Consider the following 20,585-nt stretch of genomic DNA (forward strand, 5'->3'; position numbering starts at 1 on the left):
CATCAGAAATACATCATCTGTGAAAATTTCAACTGTCTAGCTATCACGGTTCGTGAGATACAGCCTGGTGACAGACGGACGGACGGACGGACGGACGGACGGACGGACGGACGGACCGACGGACGGACGGACGGACCGACGGACGGACGGACGGACCGACGGACGGACGGACGGACCGACGGACGGACGGACGGACGGACAGCGGAGTCTTAGTAATAGGGTCCCGTTTTTACCCTTTGGGTACGGAACCCTAAAAAACGCCCCTCCATTGTATTTACAGTTACCTAAGAGTCGTTATTTTTAAGAATGATTCTACTCCACTTCCAAAAATACACTAAAAGCAGACTGCAGATTTAGGGTCGGTTGCAACACATCCAATATGACCGAATGAGAGGCAAACAGACGACCCAACGTTCATAGTTCGCAGTTATAACTACGGTCCTCACGCCTGGACGGCCAGCAACGTGTTGGCGTATTGGAACTCGGGGCTGTTCTCGTACTCCGACATGTCTAGGGCCACCTCGCAGCTCTCGCGGACCACGGCCCGGGGGTCACTCAAATACCTGCAATGATGAAGGCAGTTGCGATTACTATTGTGTCTTTGAGCCTTGTCCTAGTCACAATAAAGTCACTTTTACGGTGTGTGTATTCCATGAGATTACCGTGTTTGAATAATGTTACGTTGAATAATGTTACGTTTGTCATGTAGCTTGATGCTTAAATTTTCAATAAAGTCTGTTAGTTTACTCTAGGTGTGAGGTAGTTAGAAGCTCAAAGTCGGTGTAGTCAACAGCAGAAGTAGCTAGCCAGGCGAGATGTTCAAAATCATCTAAGCACAACTTTGTTAAGAGTATAAGAATAGTACCGCAGACCATTTTGGACACCTGGCACACTCAGCTAATCTGTTAACTGTATGACTTTTGTGATATTATGAGCGATGTCATTGTCACATACACATAAAATTGTTACAAAGAATAATTTTGTATTTCTTAAACACTAAAAATAAAATTAATTGAAAGTTTATATTGAGTGTTTCAACATAACTTAGAGTCTCCACAATACCTTTTCAGAACCTCGGTGCACTCTTCCGTGGCAATGGATCCCATGGCCTCTGCAGCCTCATGGCGGACCATCTCATGCTCATTTGTGTCCTCCAGGGTTTTGACCAGGAATGGCACACTTCGCTCATCCTGCATCTGGCCAAAAACGAACGCTACCTCATGCCGGAACAGAGCACTGCTGGCTTTGAATCCTGAAAGGCAGATAATAGTACTATTAGACTGCGTATCCACCAGAAATGTTCGAGGACAATTATGGTACCTATGTCAGGTACAATTATGGTGTATGATTTATTAGTCCTTTTTTTAGCTATATCATCCTATGCTGTATTTTCTATGCAAGTAATAACTAAGCATTCCATACTATTTCTTATAGGCAGTAATTCATAGTTAAAAAGAAACAGACTATAGTAGCACAGTATATAGAATTTCTTGACAGGAAAGGACATATTTTTCAAAACCAATGGCTTACCTTCACCCAAAGCTTTTATGCTTTCTGTGGTCCCAATATTTCTAAGGCTAAACATAGCCCTGTACCTCTCAAATAGAGGTTTAGTCTCATCCATCAGTATCTGACTTAACTTGGAAATATCACTCTCTGTGCTGGGCGGAGCTGGGTCCACGGATGCATACAAGCTCTTTGATATGTTCTCTTTCTGGGTATCATTCGCAACCCAGTCTAGTCTTTGTAGGGCTATTTGGCATGTCTCCGCTACTTCGACTGCTGGGTCATGTTGGTACTTCTCAAGCAGCTCACGAAGATTTGGATCACCAATTGCACCTAGAGCTTCACCTGAAATCATAAATTGACATATATTTAATATGAGATCATCATCACACCCCTGTCTGACAGGAGCAAAAATGCACCGGTACTAGCGATAAATTAAATATTGACTCAATGATATTGATGTTGATATGAAGCAATTTCTAAATCATAATAACAAAAGGTGACTCCTCCATGAACCAGACAGTATTAATTAAGAATGTCAGATCTTTCATTATCTACTTGCAAACCGTTTTCATTTATTCTTATTGCAACTGTAAATAATATGTAATGGTGATGTGGTATGTATCAACATCTACTTTAAGTTTCACTTATCCATGCACGGTTTAAACATCAAACCGAATTTCCACCAAAAAAAACTGAGGTTTGTTAAATAGAAAGGTGATGGATACTTCTGTCTTCATAGTATAAATAAAATTTTCAAGTATTGAACTTTTTCAAAACCTTCAATGTTTTCAACTGTTAATACTTTGTGGACTACAGATAATTTTATTATGACTTTGTAGACATGCCTCATATAGCTTATCATAACTTATCATGTACGTGCAATAGAACTATAATGATAAGAATATACTCACCAGCCTCATGGCGCACTATGGGATCTTGATTTATATCCTCCAACACGCTCCTCAGAATAGGTATAGCCCTTTTATCCTGCATTTGGCCTAAACAGTAGGCTAGCTCGTGTTTTAACAGCACCGATTCATCCCCGAAACACTGGCTAATGCACTCAATCGCCGACACGCCGCCGATATTTCTCAGTGTAAATAGCGCCCGAAAGCGCTCTTTCATGGGCCGCGAAGCATTGTTGAGAACCTTGCCGATACTCTCAACAGCAGATTCACTAACGTTCACCATCGTAGAAATAATAAGAAAGAAAACAATAAAACGTGGTCTGTGACTAATAAACAAATGAACATCTGCGAGTGCGAATTCTCAATTCAATTCTAATTCTGCGCTACGACGCTGCGACTTTTGCTTGGATCCGGATCGAACCGAACTGTCATATGTCAATATTGTCAAAGTGACAGCTCTAGCTGTTTGAGATACACATAAAAACGCTTTTATACAATTAAGGATTTGAGAATAAAAATGTTGTGCCAATGATTTTGAAGCCCCTTCCATAGACTAAGATTCCTAGTCTATGCCCCCTCCACACTCGTGCACGAATCTTGCACGAATCGCGGCGCGAAGCCGCGATTCACGCACATAGTCTGGAGAGGGCTTGACAACAATTTATACTAGTTTTAATTGTTTTAAATAAAGACTATGCCATAATAAGCTAAAGCACTTCACGCGCATTACTAGGTTTATTATTAGGTTAATTGACAACATTAAAAATATGCTATTAATAATACTTATATAATATATGTAATTAAAATATATATTGCTACGGGTCAACAACTGCCACACCCACTACAAGCATCGTCATCAAAGTCATCATTAAGTTACGATTACACAATATTCATTCATAAGGAAAGTAAAGGCTAAAATTACTACAAGTCATTTCCTAGTACTAGTTGGAAACTTGGAATCCGCATCATCATCCAGGCATGCCGCAGGGCACGTAGCCATTCATAAAATATCATTCACATTATTCACGCATACAGATGTTACAGTCCTTTTTACAGTCCTTCTGCGCAATAATCCATTAGTGAAGTTGTTACGCGGTGTTTTCTAGAGAAAAGTTAAGATTTTTTGGGACTAAATGTGACGTTATCTATGAAAAGGGAACTTATTGTCGATGGCGGTTACGCCATTATTAACGATGCTCCGATATAAATACAATGCCGCGCGACGCTGTGCGGCGTAAGCGCCATCGACAATAAGGTCCCTTTTCATAGATAATGGCCCAAATGTATCCCACCAAAAACATTTTCATGCAAAATGTTGCCAAGGCGGGACCCGTATGGCTCACACTGTCAAAAAGTTATCAGTGATCTCATGTAGAGTAGAGCCATAGAATTAGAATAGACAAGAACAACTGTCAATCTTCAAAAGTGCGACCGAAAATGAAATGCAAGTGTGTGCGTAAATTGTCTATGTGAGATCAAAAATAGTGATGTCATGTTACAACATATTAATAATCTGTCGGTGTTTGATTGCTTTATCGACTACTTTTTCAAATGTGTTATTTTGAACGTTAATATTCTACGATATTATGACGTATAAATAACACTTGCACTGCGTGTCCTATCAAAATCGTTACAGACTTATCTTAGTCCAACTCTTACTGTGTTGGAAAGTGAAGTTTAAATTTACTGCTAAAAAAAAAGGTATAACAATCGTTATTATTTGAAGTCGATTATAAAGCTTAATATCTTAATGATGTCTTGTGAAGAAATGATTACATAGCTATTAATATACCGACAAGTTATCGATACTGTCATCTGAACATTTTGTCAAGCCCTAGCGTAAAGTATCAGTTTATGTTTTTACACAAAATATTTTAAATTATTGAGTAATATGATAAAATATTAGCACACAAAGGAAGAAAAACTTATAATTAACTGTATAAACCGGCTTCTTACACTCTTTATGCTGTTAATTTGACAAAATATCATTAAGAAAATTTCGCTCGGAATATCATAATTCCTCTGAAATGAGTACTTGCTAGGTTTATTTGGCCCCGTGACACTGAAATCCGGTACACTACAAGACACTATCATCATTGTATTACTTTATCAAATAGTTTTCTTCCGAATTTGTGTATATTTTTCAAATTGAAAATTACGGTGATACGCTCTTGGCCGTCCGCGGCCGTCGTCAAACTCAAAAGTGGTCACGTTTTCTCATTGGTAGTCTGACTCTTTCGCACTTATAGGATGTTCATATACGTGATGGCTTCCCTTTCGCACACTTAAGCTGTCTGTCAAGCGCGAGCGCGAAAATTTTATGTCTGTGAGTAGAGCTAAGCTAAGATAAGAGTTAGAAAACTCTACACGCCCTAACTCTACAAGGCTAATAACCGCGAAAATCGAAGTTCGCAAATCGCTGTCACTCTGATTACGCCTTCATTGGAGTAAAGGAGAAAGATCCTCGCAATTTGCGAATTTCGGTTTTCGCGGTAGTCCCTTAAGTACTTGTTTTACTAAACAAAATTTACCCTTTTCACTCAGGAAGACAGGTGCTCATAAGAAACTAAAGAAAATGGTTCAAAGGGGAAAATCAAACCAGAGAACTCACTCGCACTAGTAACTCTGGCCGAATTTCCCCTTTGGACAAAATATGACCCTGCTCGGAGGTCGCCAGACACCCCAACGACTTTCCGGGAAATTTCCTTAAAAGACCTTATAGGTAGGTACTTTAATAGACAAAAGATAAATTAGGGTAAGTGTATTTGTTACTGATAATTCCTAAAAAGTATCGTACAGTCACCTGCAAATCCTGCAATAATATGTTACACAACGAAAGGCCGCAAAAATATCTGACACGATCTCATTACTTTTGTAGAGCCATAGGAGTGTGTCACATTTTATGATGGCTAACGAAGAGTAACATATTATTACAGGTGACTGTACCGTAAGTATACCTTTAGCTTCAGCTATAGTTTATCTCTACATAAGCTTTTAACCGGTACTATATTGTATACGAATGGTAGGTACCAGTGCATAATTATGAACGTAATTTTTCTTGAACAATGTAGCATTTATACGTTAGTAAACTGTTATTGCACTCGGCACTCCAGCATTCATTTCCCATGAATGACGAGAAGGTGGCAGAACGCTTATAAGTGTCTGAGTCCAGTGTGTAGCAAAACAAACAGCTGACTACAGTGCACGTGTAACAGTTGACCGCAGCGCGCGCGAAACCACAGACCTTGCCAATAACAACGAAAACTTTTCGAATCACGTTTCGGAAGTTTGAACGTACGTATTTTAAAATTTGTTTGTTCTAGTTGGATCGAATGTCATTTGTTTTATTTTGCATTAGCGATTACATTTCATAAACACCACGTTAAGCTAACGGGGATTTCAAAAAGTTTCTTTATTCAGGATCAGTAGGATCATAAGATTCATAAGGCTAAAGGTTAATAAAAAAATATAAAATGTATTTAATTTATAAACAATTTAATTCATATTTGCAACCCACAATTACCTAACCCTTGTTTTTCTTTTATTTAAATTCGGATTCTTCTTTAAGCGAATAAATCTCAGGAGGTTCTAGCATGGAGTTAAGGCCTAAATATAAATTTCTGGAATTGCACATCAAAATAAGGCTCTAGCTATGCGTATGCTTAATACGGATTAAGCTCTCTCTCTCTCCCTATTTCAACTTAGGGTCCATTTCAGTGGCATATTCTGCTACTTCTACGTCTGCTACATTTGATTCCATCTTGAGCCTAGTAGGTACTCCACAGGCGTGACTCTCTTCCTTATTCCCTGTATATATAAAAGGATAATATACTCGTACATACACGTGCAGAAGAGTTATACCTATAGGTGATCTTATTAAAGTTGTGAAAAGAGACACAATAAGCACATAAGGTTTTACGTCCAATTGGAACAAAATAATATAGGTACAAACATATTCTGTTCCCGAAAGTTAAGGATTAAAGATAAGGATAATTTCTACCTATGACTTACCGGGAATTAAAACCAAAATCCTTTATTTCCAGGATCGCCAGTTAGAGACGATGGGCAGTTGGTTGAGCAACCTTTGGTGGGGCGGGGACCCAGACGCGGTGAACTCGCTCTCAGGGCTGACCCGGCGTGAGGTATACGCCGTGCAACGCTCCTGGGCGCCCGTCTTCGCAAACTCAGATGCTAATGGAACAGAACTTCTCAAAAGGTAATAAGAAACATGTTTTAATAAACTTGGTAAATAAAGATTAGTCGACACTTTTGGTAGCAACGATATTTATTACATCGTTCCGTTGCATCTAGCGCTACGTCCAACACAGTTTAAGTTCAAGCGTAAATCTTCGTCGGGATGTAACGTTATCAAAGACACTTGCGTAATTGAGTATGCAATGTTAAAAAAATATTCCTGCTGTTATAATACCTTTATAGTACTACTTTACCAGGAAAGTTGTTATAATGTACTTTATGTGCAGGGGCATAAATGTAAAAGTACATATACCTATCGATAAATCTAAACGTGAAAATGTCCCGTGAAACAATGTTCTATTCAACCGATCTAAACGTACCTACATAAATATATCGACTGTACTGACAGTTCGGCTCACAATACAGAGAAACCTTGGGGCCAAGTGTCACATCTTCTAATTGGTATTGAATATGTAGTGTCCCCAATTGAATACAAGTCGATTCAATTCGCTCCCATTGAGCTGCTGGTTGAATACGCTTTGTAGACAGGAATCAGAGTGGCAGCTATACCTACTCGCACAGCTATAGACTCCAGATGCCATCGAAAAACTCGTTCGATTGTTTACCTTATTCCCGTGCAATAAAGTACACCTTTCCAATATCTTATAGATAAAATGATATGAGTGTTAGGTTAAAAGGTGAGATTAAAATATTTACGTTACTATTTTAAGGTACCAACCGCGAATGGGTTTTGTTATTTTTTTCTCTTTCTGTTTTATCCAGGCGGAAGGTTTTTTCATGTATTTCATTTATTTCTATTCGTATCTAATGGCTAATTAATAATGTTAGTACATACCGAATCAAGTGAGTATCTTGGTTTTAGATGAATCTGTGTACAAGATGTCAATTCTCCAATACTTGTGAGTCTTCATAATCTACTCTGTAGTAGCTCAACATGTTAGGAACATAATATCAATTGGTCAAACTGACCGCGTAATGACATAGTAAAACTACAAGTGGTATATTAGTTTTATAGACCGCATCAAAGCTGCCGACCGATATATGCACATGTGCCTGCAACTGAGATAGAACTCTTTTGATAGACATAGTTATCTCTTCCTATAATTGATATACACGTCATGCGTTGTACCCTAAATAGAAACTGTGCTATACTCAGCGACAGCAAATTAGGTATTCGGCTAAAAAAGTGGTCGTGCACGACATACGCGTCAAAATAGTTTTTAGCATATTTAAATAGTTCAAAGGTAAATCCCAGAGCCGAAATTAATGTTTCCTAAATTCGAATCCAAGGGAGTCAATTCGAAGTCAAATATTATGCAACACGTAGGTATACATCTGCTTAATGACTTTGAAGCCTATTTATTATTAAAGTACTTAATTTATTTTGACCTACGCTCGAACTATAATTTGTTTTTGCTGCATTCGTTGACATAAATCAATAAGGTCAACATTTATCATTTTTACAGGTCACAGATTTTATTGGTATTCTATCATCATATTGTTGAATAATTTAGGTATAAGGATGTTGAATTGTTGTTAAAGGTCAATCAGTTTTGTGTTTTAGCATATTGGTATTACTTAATGTAAGTAAATGATTAATACAGAAGGTCTTATGCCCGGTGATAGTTAGGTATTAACTATTGTGGAACTCGCTTGTATCATCGTAACCCAACTAAGTACCTTCTGTTTTATTTATATTTTTTCTGTAAATATATTCAACTACGTATCTGAATTGCTCTAAAATATTTAAACATTACAGTTTTAAATTGTTTATATTGAAATAAACCAAAAAATAAGTTACATTTTTATACATTACACACTTTTCAATTTTGATATAAAAATAACACCGTTTTTTTGCAGGCTGTTCCGCGCCTATCCCGAAACGCGTGAGTTTTTCAAAATGGTCCGAAAGCTGCCGGAACATGAATACGAGTCCAACATGCAATTTAGAGCGCACGTTATCAACTTGATGAACTCCATCGATCTGGCGGTGGGACACATGAACCAGCCAGACATGGTCGCAGCTATGATGGAAAAAGTAGGAGAGGCTCACAAGAAGAGGAAGATTAGTGAGCGACACTTTTTAGTAAGTCTTTGCTATTTATTGAACTTATTTTTTAATGTTATATCGTGAATTTATCCGAACTAAAAATTACAAACTAAAATTAAAAACTTAATTTAAAAATAGGCTGTAAATAGAAAATTACGGTTTAAGAGGAATTTCGTCCCGCGGACGCTCCGGCGGCTTTTGAATGATCTCCCTTCCGAGGTTTTCCCGAGGGTCTACAGTATGGGGTACTTCCAAAAAGGAGTGTACAGGTTTTTAAAAGGTCGGCAACGCGCATGTAACACCTCTAGAGTTTGCAGGCGTCCATAGGCTACGGTGACTGCTTACCATCAGGCGGCCCATATGCTTGTTTGCGACCGATGTGGTATAAAAAAAAATCTGCCCCAAATCGACGCCTATTGGCAGCGTGCCCAGAAGGCTGGCAGCATTGCCACGTTGTATGGCAATGCTAATCCGCTATCCTAATAGATACGACCCAGCCTTCTAGTCACGCGTCAATTGCACTAACCTACGGCTAAATTCATGAAAAACCATGTCGCCAAGTTATAAAAGTGCACAGTCAGGAAAAAAAGCGGGAAGAAGTTAGGAACCTAGTAACTACTGCAAGCCTAGGCCACGGAAAGCAGAACATGCGTTTCGTGGCCCTCAGGTAAAAGACTAAGATCGTATTCCGACTATAAAAAACTGGCCAAGAGCATGTCGGTCCATGCTCAGTGTAGGGTTCCGTAGTTACACATCCGTCACATTAGACTACCCTGAACGGGCTGTTAGTAAGCATCATGTACAGTCGAAATAAAATTTTGTTTTGTTACAGGAACTGAAAGATGTGCTACTAAAAATGTTTATTGAAGTACTTAAATTGGATGACACGACATTAGGCGCCTGGTCGAAAACCGTCGATTTCTGGTACAAACACATATTCGCAAGCCTATAGGCTCAGGAGGCAATTTATAAATTGATCTTATTTAAAAGAGTTGTGTGATTAAATGACATAGATGAGAGTAACTGGAATCCAGTGATATGATAGTACAGCAAGTAAAGCAAACCCGATTTTTTCTGCCAGCCCTCTAGTCATCTGAGGTATCTATGGCGCTGAGAATTAAGTCTCTTAATTTAAGATTTTCTCGCTGGAGTCCGAGTTTCTACACCAACGTCGCAAATATGTAGCCCCGCAGAGGACAAGCGTATTTGCGCCGTTTGTTCTGCTATCAAATTATATTGCAGCAATGTAAACAAGTATGGCTGTTTGTAAAATTAGGTTAGATTTAACATTATTTTAATCGTTGACCAATGAATATAGGTAGGTATTTTGTTAAGATAGGATTTTTTATTTTGCTATTTTTATAAAATGGCAATAATAGATAGAAATAAAAGAATTTAAAAGTTAAATGCATTTTCTTTTTTGTCTGTTTCATCTTCTTATAAAACTATAATGATATTTTCTCAATGACACTCCTAACAGTCCTAACTGATCTGAAACATAGGGTGACTGCTATAGTTATTGGACTTATTGGCCACTACACAGTAGGTAATTGGCCTTCTCTAACAAATCAGAAATAAACAAGCCAATTGAAACCTTATTGTTAAGAGCGGCTAATTACTACATAGACTGCCCAAGAAACTTAGTAAAGTACTGATTATACAATTCTTTATCACCCCAAATAAATTTCATCACCGCGCTCTCGGCACTTGATGGCAGGTTCGGCAAAGTGCAGAACTTTGATATTGCGGAACTTAGATTTTCAGTTGGTTGAAAATTTTGAGCTGTTTTCTTATGTTTGTTGGTAGAATTGACTTTTAAATGATAATTTTGAATGATAAATATTTAATAACATTCATTTGGATTTGATTTGGTTTGATTTTGTTTGATATCTTACAGTTAATATTTTCTTCGGGATGGTGTTGTGAAAAAAATTGTGTTTCATTTGGGGGCAAATTTTGTTTAACCCTCGCAACGCCCAAGATTCCATTTTTTGAACCAGGAACCTTTCGCTTGCTCGGGTTTTTTGCCCCCTTGTAAAACAAATATCTATTTATTGGAAAAGCATAGGCAGGGGAGCTTAATTTGTTTACTGGGTGCGGCGCCTAGCGGTCACTGTTTGTCCGCAAAAACCACAATGATTTGACAAAACTTGTTTTATAATTTAATGAGGTATAGAATTATTCAATGAACACTTCATTTTTATTGCCCTGTACATTCATAATAATGTTTGATAACTTTGTCCTTATGCCGAGCCTAACTGCAAAACCGGCCAAGTGCGTGTCGGACTCGCGTTCCAAGGGTTCCGTACATTACACAATTTTTAACAATATTATGTTTTTTGTTAATGAAAAGTGAGTAAAAAACCCCATCAAAAACTGCACATTTATAATAGGTTTTCCTGTCATCTTTAGATAAAGAACTATTTAGTGTATTTTTTTCAAAGTTTTAGACTCAGTAGTTTCAGAAATAAAAGGGGGCGGGGGGTTGTCATTTTTTGCTTATTTTCTTGAATAACTGCTAAACTATTTATCTTAAAATTATAAAAAATATATATTTGAGATTCTCAAAATGAGCTCTTTCATTTGATATATGTAACACGATATAGTTTGAAATGCTTTTTTTTTTGCTGTTTTACCCCCCAAAAGTGGCCTCCATATTTAAAATCCATTTTTACGTTACATCTATTTTTAACAATAATTATGTTTTTTTAATGAAAAGTGAGTAAAATGTCTTTAAAAAACCCGTAGGGGTCGGATCAAAAACTAAGTACTTAATTAAGTCCGACTCACGCTTGACTGCACATTTCTAATAGGTTTTCCTGTCATCTATAGCTAAAGAACTATTTAGTGTATTTTTTTCAAAGTTTTAAACCCAGTAGATTCAGAGATAAAGGGGGGAATGGTCATTTTTTGCTTATAATCTTGAATAACTGCTAAACTATGTAACTTAAAATTATAAAAAAAAATATTTGAGATTCTCAAAATGAGCTCTTTCATTTGATATGTAACACGATATAGTTTGAAAAACTTTATTTTTTAATTTGCTCTTTTACCCCCCAAAAGTGGCCTCCATATTTAAAATTAATTTTTTTACGTTACAAGTATTTATAACAATATGTTTTTTTAATGAAAAGTGAGTAAAATGTCTTTAAAAAACCCGTAGGGGTCGGATTAAAAACTAAGTACTTAAGTCCCACTCACGCTTAACTGCACATTTCTAATAGGTTTTCCTGTCATCTATAGGTAAAGAACTATTTAGTTTTTTTTTTTTAATTTTAGACCCAGTAGTTTCAGAGATAAAGGGGGGGGGAATGGTCATTTTTTGCCTATATTCTTGAATAACTGCTAAACTATTTTATCTTAAAATTATAAATAAAATATATGTATTTGAGATTCTCAAAATGAGCTCTTTCATTTGATATGTATCACGATATAGTTTGAAAAACTTTATTTTTTAATTTGCTCTTTTACCCCCCAAAAGTGGCCTCCATATTTAAAATTCATTTGTTTACGTTACATGTCCGTCTTTGGGTCACAAACTTACATATGTGTGCTAAATTTCAACTGAATTGGTCCAGTAGTTTCGGAGAAAATAGGCTGTGACAGACGGACAGACAGACGCACGAGTGATCCTATAAGGGTTCCGTTTTTTCCTTTTGAGGTACGGAACCCTAAAAATGATTGCACTGCAAATGTCCGTAGAGGGCATATAGTTTGTCGGTTTACATGCTCGTAAAAACATACGTGATCATTATCAGCTATCCGCGATAGGTGGCCAGTATTATTTTCGTCACAGAGTGAGTCGCGCGTGTTCTCTCCGTTATTATAACCTCAAAATATTCCAAAGACAAATCACGCGAAAAAAAAAAGCGCAAAAACAAACGTCAATCGAAGTGAGTATTTACACAAGCGTTCTGAATGATTAAATTGAATGCAATAAAAACTTGTTTACGGTTGAGGACGGTAAATACGAGATTCTCATAAATGATGCGTCACTTGTCACAATAGACACTCTTCGATAGATTAATGAACATTGTAGTATTACAATTTGCTGCTAAGGAATCCCCAGGAGGAAAAGAATTGCTTATCCAAGCCTTTATCGTGAAAGATAGACAAGTATTCCGTAAACATAAATTATACAAACATTAAGTTCAGTCCAGACGGCAACCATTTTTCGCAGAATTGGAGTTTACTCTCAATATTGTGGTGTGGACGCAAAAATTAAATTGGCTCGCCGATCCCACTTGATTCGATTGTAAGATCGTGACCGATAAAATCAGGAGGTGCGGACGCAAAAATGCCACTTAAATATACGCGTACGAAGGATTTTTTTTTTGGGTGCACGACTGCCATTTTTGTGGCTGAGGACACTAGATGAATTTCTGATCAAATGGTCTATTTGGTTGTCCCATCTGGACTGGCTTTTACTCATATGATCAGGCGTGGCTCACTCCGCGATTTCGTCGCTTTGCTACAGGTAGCTAAAAGTACATCCGTTCCACACCAATTTTGGTGGCTAGCCATAAGCCGCGCGTGGCGCTGTCGCCACCTAGCGGCCATATCTGTGCTGATCGTAACAGACGCGTTTTGATAGAGTGTGAGTCTTCTGTACCTAGTAGGTACTATTATTTATTCTGTGATATGATGGAGTTCATAAACAATTCGAAGAAGCTCTCTGTAAAACTCGCAAAGCGCATGAATAATGATACTGCTTGTGCTTAAGTATGTCACATATTACACAGATTACACTTCGTAGGTATGTTACTTATTTACTATTTAATATTATTTTGAGATCCTTGGATTAGGTAGGTAATTTGTCCGCGCAGTATGCTGAGCCGTGAACCGAGGTTGCATACACCAACAGCCAATTCCATTCGAATTTAATAGACATTTAATCCGATTATCGACACTTCGCGCATTTGACGACGCATTTACAATTGAATTCCGTTTATTATATTCAAAGGAATATCTGGGTACCTTGTTTGAGGCAAATTCCAAGGCGTATTAAACGTACGGCAAACATTATGCAAATACTAATACATGACTCGGACATACATAATACAATAAACATGAAGCGTTATTCTGATCAAAACAACGACTTTCATTTAAAACAAAATTTTACAATCAGCTGCAAATATATATGTAGTATGCTGTAAGTATATAAACATTCCTCAAAACTTCTTAATATGACTCTACTTTGATAAAAGTAGATTCGCTAGTTATAAAGCTAGTTATTGATGTTATTGTCTACGTTACCTAGTAGCAAACATAAATTTTTCGCTGTGTATTTATTTCAAGTTCTTATATAATTTTTCTACGCAAATTAATAAATTAGAAAAAGTTGTTGGTAGAATTTTCACATAGTTTCATTGATATGCTAGAGCATAGAAGTGAAGGACAACATTTCTTGGTAATATGAGTCAAATACTACGATTAGTTGTAGGTAGCGTACGAGTAAAAAGAGTATGCGTCGGCTTCAATATAGTATACTTAAAGACACGTGATGTATGCTGCCTACACTACACGTCGATATTATGATGTATCTACCGCTTAGCGAGGTAGGCGAAGGCGAGCGTTCGCCTCTGGAGATCTAATAAAATGAGAGTGGGGGCCGATTTTTGTTGAATTTCGATCGCCCGATTTCGTCATTCGAAAATCGGTGGAAAACGGCGAAATGCTAATTTCTGAAATACGAGCGATCGAAATTTGGAATCTATTGGTATTGACCACTCGATTTCAATTTTTATTAGTAGAATTTAAATGCCTAGTAGTGGAGATATTATTTAACGAAATACACGAAATCGAGTGGTCGAAATTCAAAAATCGGCCCCTTGCGAAGAAAATACACTCATGAAAAAATATTGAGGAACGCAATAAAAAGTTTAATTAGGTACTAATTTTGAAATTACTTTAGGTGCTGTAATCCAGTGTTTAATTTAAACCTTCTTTTTGTGTTCCTCTAAATTTGTCCATGAGTATATAATACTTTACTTTATCCCTGTTGCAGCTGCCTTTTCCTTCGTTGAACTAAAAAGCATGAGGAGTGTTAAGTAACAATTCTAGGCAACAAAACCAAAAAACGAAGACACGGATTTTCTGGGAAAAAATATCAGATCACATGATCTTTTTTGTTGTGAATGTCATGTACCTAATTAATTCTGGTTCTACACGGCGGCATACCTTCCAATGCCCCATTGAGTAGGTATGCGTTGACTAGGCAGCTCTGGAGTGAAATGTCAATTTCAAGTTTTTAATTCCGATTTAGGCAATTCTCCAACGTGTTTTAAGCGTTTGGAGTTAACTTTTACTAGTTCGCTTAGTGTAAGGCCTGAGTGGACGCTCGAAGCGGAGCGTTCGGCGGGGCGTGCAGCGTGGCGTCGGGGTCACAAGTAATTTGAGCAGCGTGTACTAAGGCCGCTCCTATATGCTTGCATTTGTTTAACATGCACGCCGCACGCCCCGCCCCGCTGCACGCCCAACTCGAGCGTCCACTCAGGCCTTACACTTAGGCAAAGCTTTCCTGCGCTCAGTGAGCAATAGGAACAATAGCACTGGCTGTTACGCTGTTAATCCAGTAAGCTGCAATTTCGCAAGGTAATACCTACACGCGCCGGTTTTCCTCATTCGACCCATTCATTTGCCGTCTACGACGTCGTCTGCGCTTAATTTATGGCTTACCTAGTGTGATATTTCGCGGTTTTACCGGTTATCTATTTTATTAAGGAGTACCTACTACATTTCATTAAACGTGTTTTGAGGATCTTTGTAAGGTTCCGTACCTCAAAAGGAATGAGACAGTTAAAAACAAAGTTTTGCGCACTCGTAAATCGTGTTATATATCATATGAAAGAGCTCATTGTGAGAATCTCAAATATTTTTTTTTTATAATTTTAAGATAAATAATTTAGAAGTAATTTAAGAAAATAGGCAAAAAATTACCTTTCCCCCCCTTCTTTATCTCCGAAACTACTAGGTCTAAAATTTTGAAAAAAATACAGAAAATAGGTCTTTACCTATAGATCACTGGAAAACCTATTAGAAATGCAGTGCAGTCAAGCGTGAGCCGGATTTAATTACTTAGTTTTTGATCCAACCCTTACCGGTTTTTTAAGGACATTTCACTCACGTTTCACATCAAAAAATACATTGTTAAAAATTGTGTAATCTACGGAACCCTTGGAACGTGAGTCCGACTCGCACTTGGCCGGTTTTTGTTAACAAAAACTTGTGTTCTCAGGTTTTACAGCAAGTATCTTTCTAATTAGTAGGAGTTTGCTGTTTGAGCAATTAAACAGTATATCAAATATTTCCCTTCGTACCTGAATAACACATAGGTACCTACTTAGTAAACATTTACGTGTTCATGGGTTGTATACGGCTTTGACCCGTTTTTGTCCAGAATGGGACAACCCAAACTGTATGTATGCCCACCAAAAGTAAAATACCAATTAAATTAAATAGCTCTACCATCAATCCAATTTAATCTAATTTAAACTGTGTGTACTCTCTACCATTCGATAGATCTCTACCTAAAAATCTTTTTCATCTGAATAAATATGACTGCATGTTCATGGTACAGTTTCAGCACCATGGGGCACCTGTTAAGCCGGTGGTGGTGGGGCGGCGACCCTGACGCCACCAGCCCGGTGTCGGGCCTGACTCTACGCCAGGTCTACCAGGTTCAAAGCACCTGGCAGCCCCTGAACGCAGACGCGGGTAAATACGGAATGGAGCTATTTTTGAGGTAAGTGACGACGTGACAATTCGATATTTTAAAGCTCTAATATAAGAATGGTACTCAATATAGGTAAAGCTTTGTTGCTAACAAAATGTACAAATAAAAAAATAAAATAATCGTTTTCCTTCGCGAATAAAGAGAGACCTTGGGCTCGTGTTCTACACGATGCCATTTTGCCACCAAGAATCATCGCATTCACGTTCAGGTGCCATAAAATGCGTACTATATTAAGGGGCCTTTCGCGATACGGGGCAAAAGGTCAATGCCACGGCCGCCCATCATGAAAATATTCGGCGCGGAATAATCGCGAACCCAACCCGTTCATAAGAACTGGTCCAGTAAAAGAGTAGCTGTGAATTATTATGGTATATTTTTTTGATAATTATGTAGCAGTTTATTTATTTTTTGTAATTTAATTAATATAAAATAAAATAATATCGATAAATATGAGATTGTTTGAGTTTTCTCATTTTTATTGCAATGTACTTTGTAACTTTCTGAACAGTACAATTTGATAATATTTGTTGGCCGTTTTCTACAATGCTACAAATGAAGTTCCAGTTTCATAACTTTTTTTATGCTTTTAAGAACATCATCTAACGAATAAGCTTGAATTAAGATTTCACGTATCTAAACTTGGGCGGGAAATCCAATAAATTACCGCATCTACAATTTTTTTACATGGAGTCGTACATACCAAGCTAACTCTGCATGTCATTTTCTAAGACAAAATGAGGCATTAATGTCAAATTTCTATGAAAATATGAAGTTTACACTGATACTCCCTTACTTTGTTCTCTTCAAGTCGGTACTAAGCTAAGTTAGACTCTAGGTACTTATTAACGTTGATATTTTTATCTAGACCCTCCCTTAAATCTTATTAAATCTTTAACTCGTATATAGGTACTAAAAAGAAATAGTACATTATTGCAGAGGCCGGGAAAGGGCAATTCGTGGATGAGTTTCGATTTTGTCGGACGACGCGAAGCGGAGTCCGACAAAGAAGACGAATCCACGAATTGCTATTCCTGCCGAGGCATATATAGTGCTTTTCTCCAAACATGCGAGGAAATAAGGTAAAATAATAATTATTTAAGCATCAAGCATGACTCAAATCGAACTTTCACATCAAAAATGTCAAAAACAATTTCCTTCTAAAATTAATTTTTAAAAGTTAAGGGCACAAAGTTATTCTGCCATTCAGTACCATTCAATATTCGTTCATTCAATATAATTTTGCAATATAAGGAAAACAGGAAAACTATACCTATCCTTTTCTTTTGGGTACTAGTACTAGTGTAAGACAAAGATAGTATGATTCTCTCTGTCTATGTTTGAAATGAGAAAGTCCTTTGACAAACTATATAAACTTTATGTACACGGATAAGATCCTTAAAAAAATATAAAAATAATCTTTGATTTTATTAAGCAGTATTCGCACGATCATACACGAGCACAACGGTCTTGTAAGAACGAGACAAGTAAGGTCGCTTATCTTACTATCTCACTCTATCCTATAGCTTGAAATGATAGCTGATCGGGTCGTGTAGACGCGGCTCGTGGCTTTAATAATTGGCTGTTTGCGTTTTTTATTTTTAAAAAGTAAAAAACACTACAGTAATAAGTTATTACTGTAGTGTTTTTTTCATTCCCGTCCGCTAGAACAGGACAGCGATAGTTTGATTTTTTTAAATTAGAGTTTGACAATAACGTAGAACTTCCTGTACTATTTTTGCTACAATAAGGTGAACATTTCCGAGCATATTGGAGAAAAGAAATATTTCACAGACAACCCATACTCGCTGCGGGGACCTACCCCAACAAATCAGCAATATGCACCTACTAGACACATCACATATGTATAGCTTCCATCCGACAAAGAGCAACCGACCGCCCGTATTTCTAGCGAGGACCGATTGACTCACACAAGTGATAAAAAAAAACCTAATATAGTACCTAAACTATTCACAGGTTATTTCGTGCCGATCCAGAAACGAAGACATTCTTCAAAGCTATTCGCGATCTCGACGAAGACAGGATAAGAAGCAGCTACCAATTTAAAGCACACGCCATCAACTTCATGTCTGCTATTAGCCTGGCTGTGACCAACCTGAGGCAACCAGAAGTGGTTGTGGCTATGATGGAAAAACTTGGAGAGTCACATAGCAAGAGGAAAATTTCTACGAAGTATTTTCACGTGAGTTTCAGTGCTGTGCCTTACACAGTCAGCAAATGTTGTTAGTTCTCATGCTACACTTACATGCCACGAGACCAGGAACACGCCGCGCCGTCCGGGCTCTTGCCATCGTCTTTAGCTGTCGGTTGACCAATAGAGTTGGCACGTCGACGGTTGCAAGAGGTCGGCGGATTCTGTCATTCAATGCGGTGTGGCGAGAAAAGTGGCCAACACATAAATATAGCTGGTCAAGCAGATCTTGTCAGTAGAAAAGGCGGCAAATTTGAAAAATGTAAGCGCGAAGGGATATCGTCCCATAGAAAATTTGAATTTCGCGCCTTTTTTTACTGACAAGATTTGCTTGGCCAGCTATATATGTCTATATTTCAATGAAATGATACTAATAATAAACTGAGCGCCAAACAAATCGTTAGCGTGTCAATTTCTACTTTGGAGAGTTTACCGTGCCAAATATCGTACCGTTGCACTTTGAGTGCAATTTTTTAAAGACTCTAAGTAGAATGGACCTTTTTATAGGTGTCTGGGCGGTTAGAGGGAGTGAGTGAATTGTAACGGTCCACAAATAATAAGTGAGAAATAAGTACACAATTTTAAAACCTACCTTCCAACAACGTAAAATCATTTTATTAGGTATACTTAATAGTATTTCCTATTAAAAAAATCCATCAATAATAATATATGTTTTTTTATTGCAGGAAACAAAAGATGTCTTGGTCGGCATGCTGAAGAATGATTTAAAATTGACAAACGATCAAATGATGGCGTGGGAAACATTTATAAGTTTTATATACAAACATGTTTTTGATAAGTTACAGTGAACAAAGTTATATTCCACATAAGATTATTTTTACTGTTACTGACTGACATTTTTAATAAGTTTTAGGTGCTTTTGTAATATTTATACTGTCCATGTTAATAAAAACACTTTTTCCATAGTTTTAGTTTTTTTAATTACTTTGTAGGTATTATATAATTATATATATTTGTATATTTATATATTTGTATTAAACACCCAAAATTCTATGTTGCGTCTTAGCATTAAACAGTGTTATAGCCATAAAATAATTATATTCGGTACCATAAAAACCAGTTAGATTAAACTATACGAGGCTCGAAGCAAATGCATAGATTAATAACCCTTAATAGGTATTAAAATCGAAAAAGTATATCTATACTTGGTCAAGCACATCTTGTCAGTAGAAAAAGGCGGCAAATTTGAAAAATGTAGGCTCGAAGGGATATCGTCCCATAGAAAATCTTCGGAGACTTAAATTTAAATAGCGCGTCACAAGATGTTGTTAACTATTATCACTACACCTTATAAAACAAAGTCCCCCGGCACGTCTGTCTGTATGTATATATGTTCGCGATAAACTCAACAACTACAGGACGGATTTTCATGCGGTTTTTACCTATCAATAGAAGAAGATCTTGAGGAAGGTTTAGGTGTATAATTTGTTAAGATTTTGTGTAATCCGTGTGAAGCCGAGGCGGGTAGCTAGTATTTACCTATTTCCTAATTTTTGGTTGCATGAAAGAGATGAATGATGTAATAAATTACCTATCCTGGACGTCGTCTGGGCTCGGGAGAGCGTTGGTGAGATGAGAGTGACTCGTTTGTAAATATATTATGTTAGAACTGATTAAAGTTGAATTATCGTATTTTAATATACAGACAGGGTGCTCCCTGTAACAGGAGCAATAAATTAAACTAAAGGCTGTACTCCTCAAACTGACCAAAATTCGTTTAGCAACTTTTAAAAATTATGAATCCTTTCGACTGCCTCTTTTTCATACAAAATAAATATTGCCTTCGATGTACGCTGACATCAGTGTGTTTGACGTTGCTTGTCACACTTTAAACATAACAAAATTTGCAATACATTGCGTCTTAGAATAAACTTTAAAGTGTAATAAAAATCAAAACATGAGTTATTTTCAAAAGTTGCTGAACAAATGTTGGTCAGT

At 37.2% G+C, this 20,585-nt stretch overlaps 2 protein-coding genes across 3 annotated transcripts; one reads left to right on the forward strand and one right to left on the reverse strand.

Annotated features, from left to right (window-relative positions):
- Positions 1–397: 397 nt before the first annotated feature.
- Positions 398–2,805, reverse strand: LOC134650702 (deoxyhypusine hydroxylase). The gene is made up of 4 exons (XM_063505632.1): positions 2,421–2,805; positions 1,531–1,851; positions 1,063–1,252; positions 398–563 (listed from the first exon to the last, which is right to left on the reverse strand). The coding sequence occupies exons 1-4, from the start codon at positions 2,698–2,700 to the stop codon at positions 443–445; spliced, it is 912 nt and encodes a 303-aa protein (XP_063361702.1). The 5' UTR covers positions 2,701–2,805; the 3' UTR covers positions 398–442.
- Positions 2,806–5,512: 2,707 nt separating this feature from the next.
- Positions 5,513–19,488, forward strand: LOC134650703 (cytoglobin-1-like). Of its 2 annotated transcripts, XM_063505633.1 has the most exons (5): positions 5,513–5,711; positions 6,461–6,633; positions 16,262–16,426; positions 18,392–18,617; positions 19,313–19,488. In XM_063505633.1, exons 2-5 carry the CDS (start codon positions 6,479–6,481, stop codon positions 19,433–19,435), a joined length of 669 nt encoding a protein of 222 aa, XP_063361703.1. In that variant the 5' UTR covers positions 5,513–5,711; positions 6,461–6,478; the 3' UTR covers positions 19,436–19,488. The 2 variants fall into 2 exon arrangements, with proteins under 2 accessions (XP_063361703.1, XP_063361704.1); XM_063505634.1 differs by lacking the exons at positions 16,262–16,426; positions 18,392–18,617; positions 19,313–19,488 and adding exons at positions 8,493–8,718; positions 9,515–9,634 and having other exon boundaries at positions 5,534–5,711.
- The last annotated feature ends 1,097 nt before the right edge of the window (positions 19,489–20,585 follow it).

The sequence above is a fragment of the Cydia amplana genome, chromosome 9 (assembly GCF_948474715.1).
Source record: "Cydia amplana chromosome 9, ilCydAmpl1.1, whole genome shotgun sequence".
NCBI lineage: Eukaryota > Metazoa > Arthropoda > Insecta > Lepidoptera > Tortricidae > Cydia > Cydia amplana.

Excerpts from the sequence above, each read along its gene's own strand:
- LOC134650702 (XM_063505632.1), bottom strand. The coding sequence starts at position 2,700 with ATGGTGAACGTTAGTGAATCTGCTGTTGAGAGTATCGGCAAGGTTCTC. Across the intron at positions 1,852-2,420 it reads CATAGTGCGCCATGAGGCTG|GTGAAGCTCTAGGTGCAATT; the intron begins GTGAGTATATTC and ends TTATGATTTCAG. Across the intron at positions 1,253-1,530 it reads CATAAAAGCTTTGGGTGAAG|GATTCAAAGCCAGCAGTGCT; the intron begins GTAAGCCATTGG and ends TCTGCCTTTCAG.
- LOC134650703 (XM_063505633.1), top strand. The coding sequence starts at position 6,479 with ATGGGCAGTTGGTTGAGCAACCTTTGGTGGGGCGGGGACCCAGACGCG. Across the intron at positions 6,634-16,261 it reads GGAACAGAACTTCTCAAAAG|TTTCAGCACCATGGGGCACC; the intron begins GTAATAAGAAAC and ends TTCATGGTACAG. Across the intron at positions 16,427-18,391 it reads GGAATGGAGCTATTTTTGAG|GTTATTTCGTGCCGATCCAG; the intron begins GTAAGTGACGAC and ends AACTATTCACAG.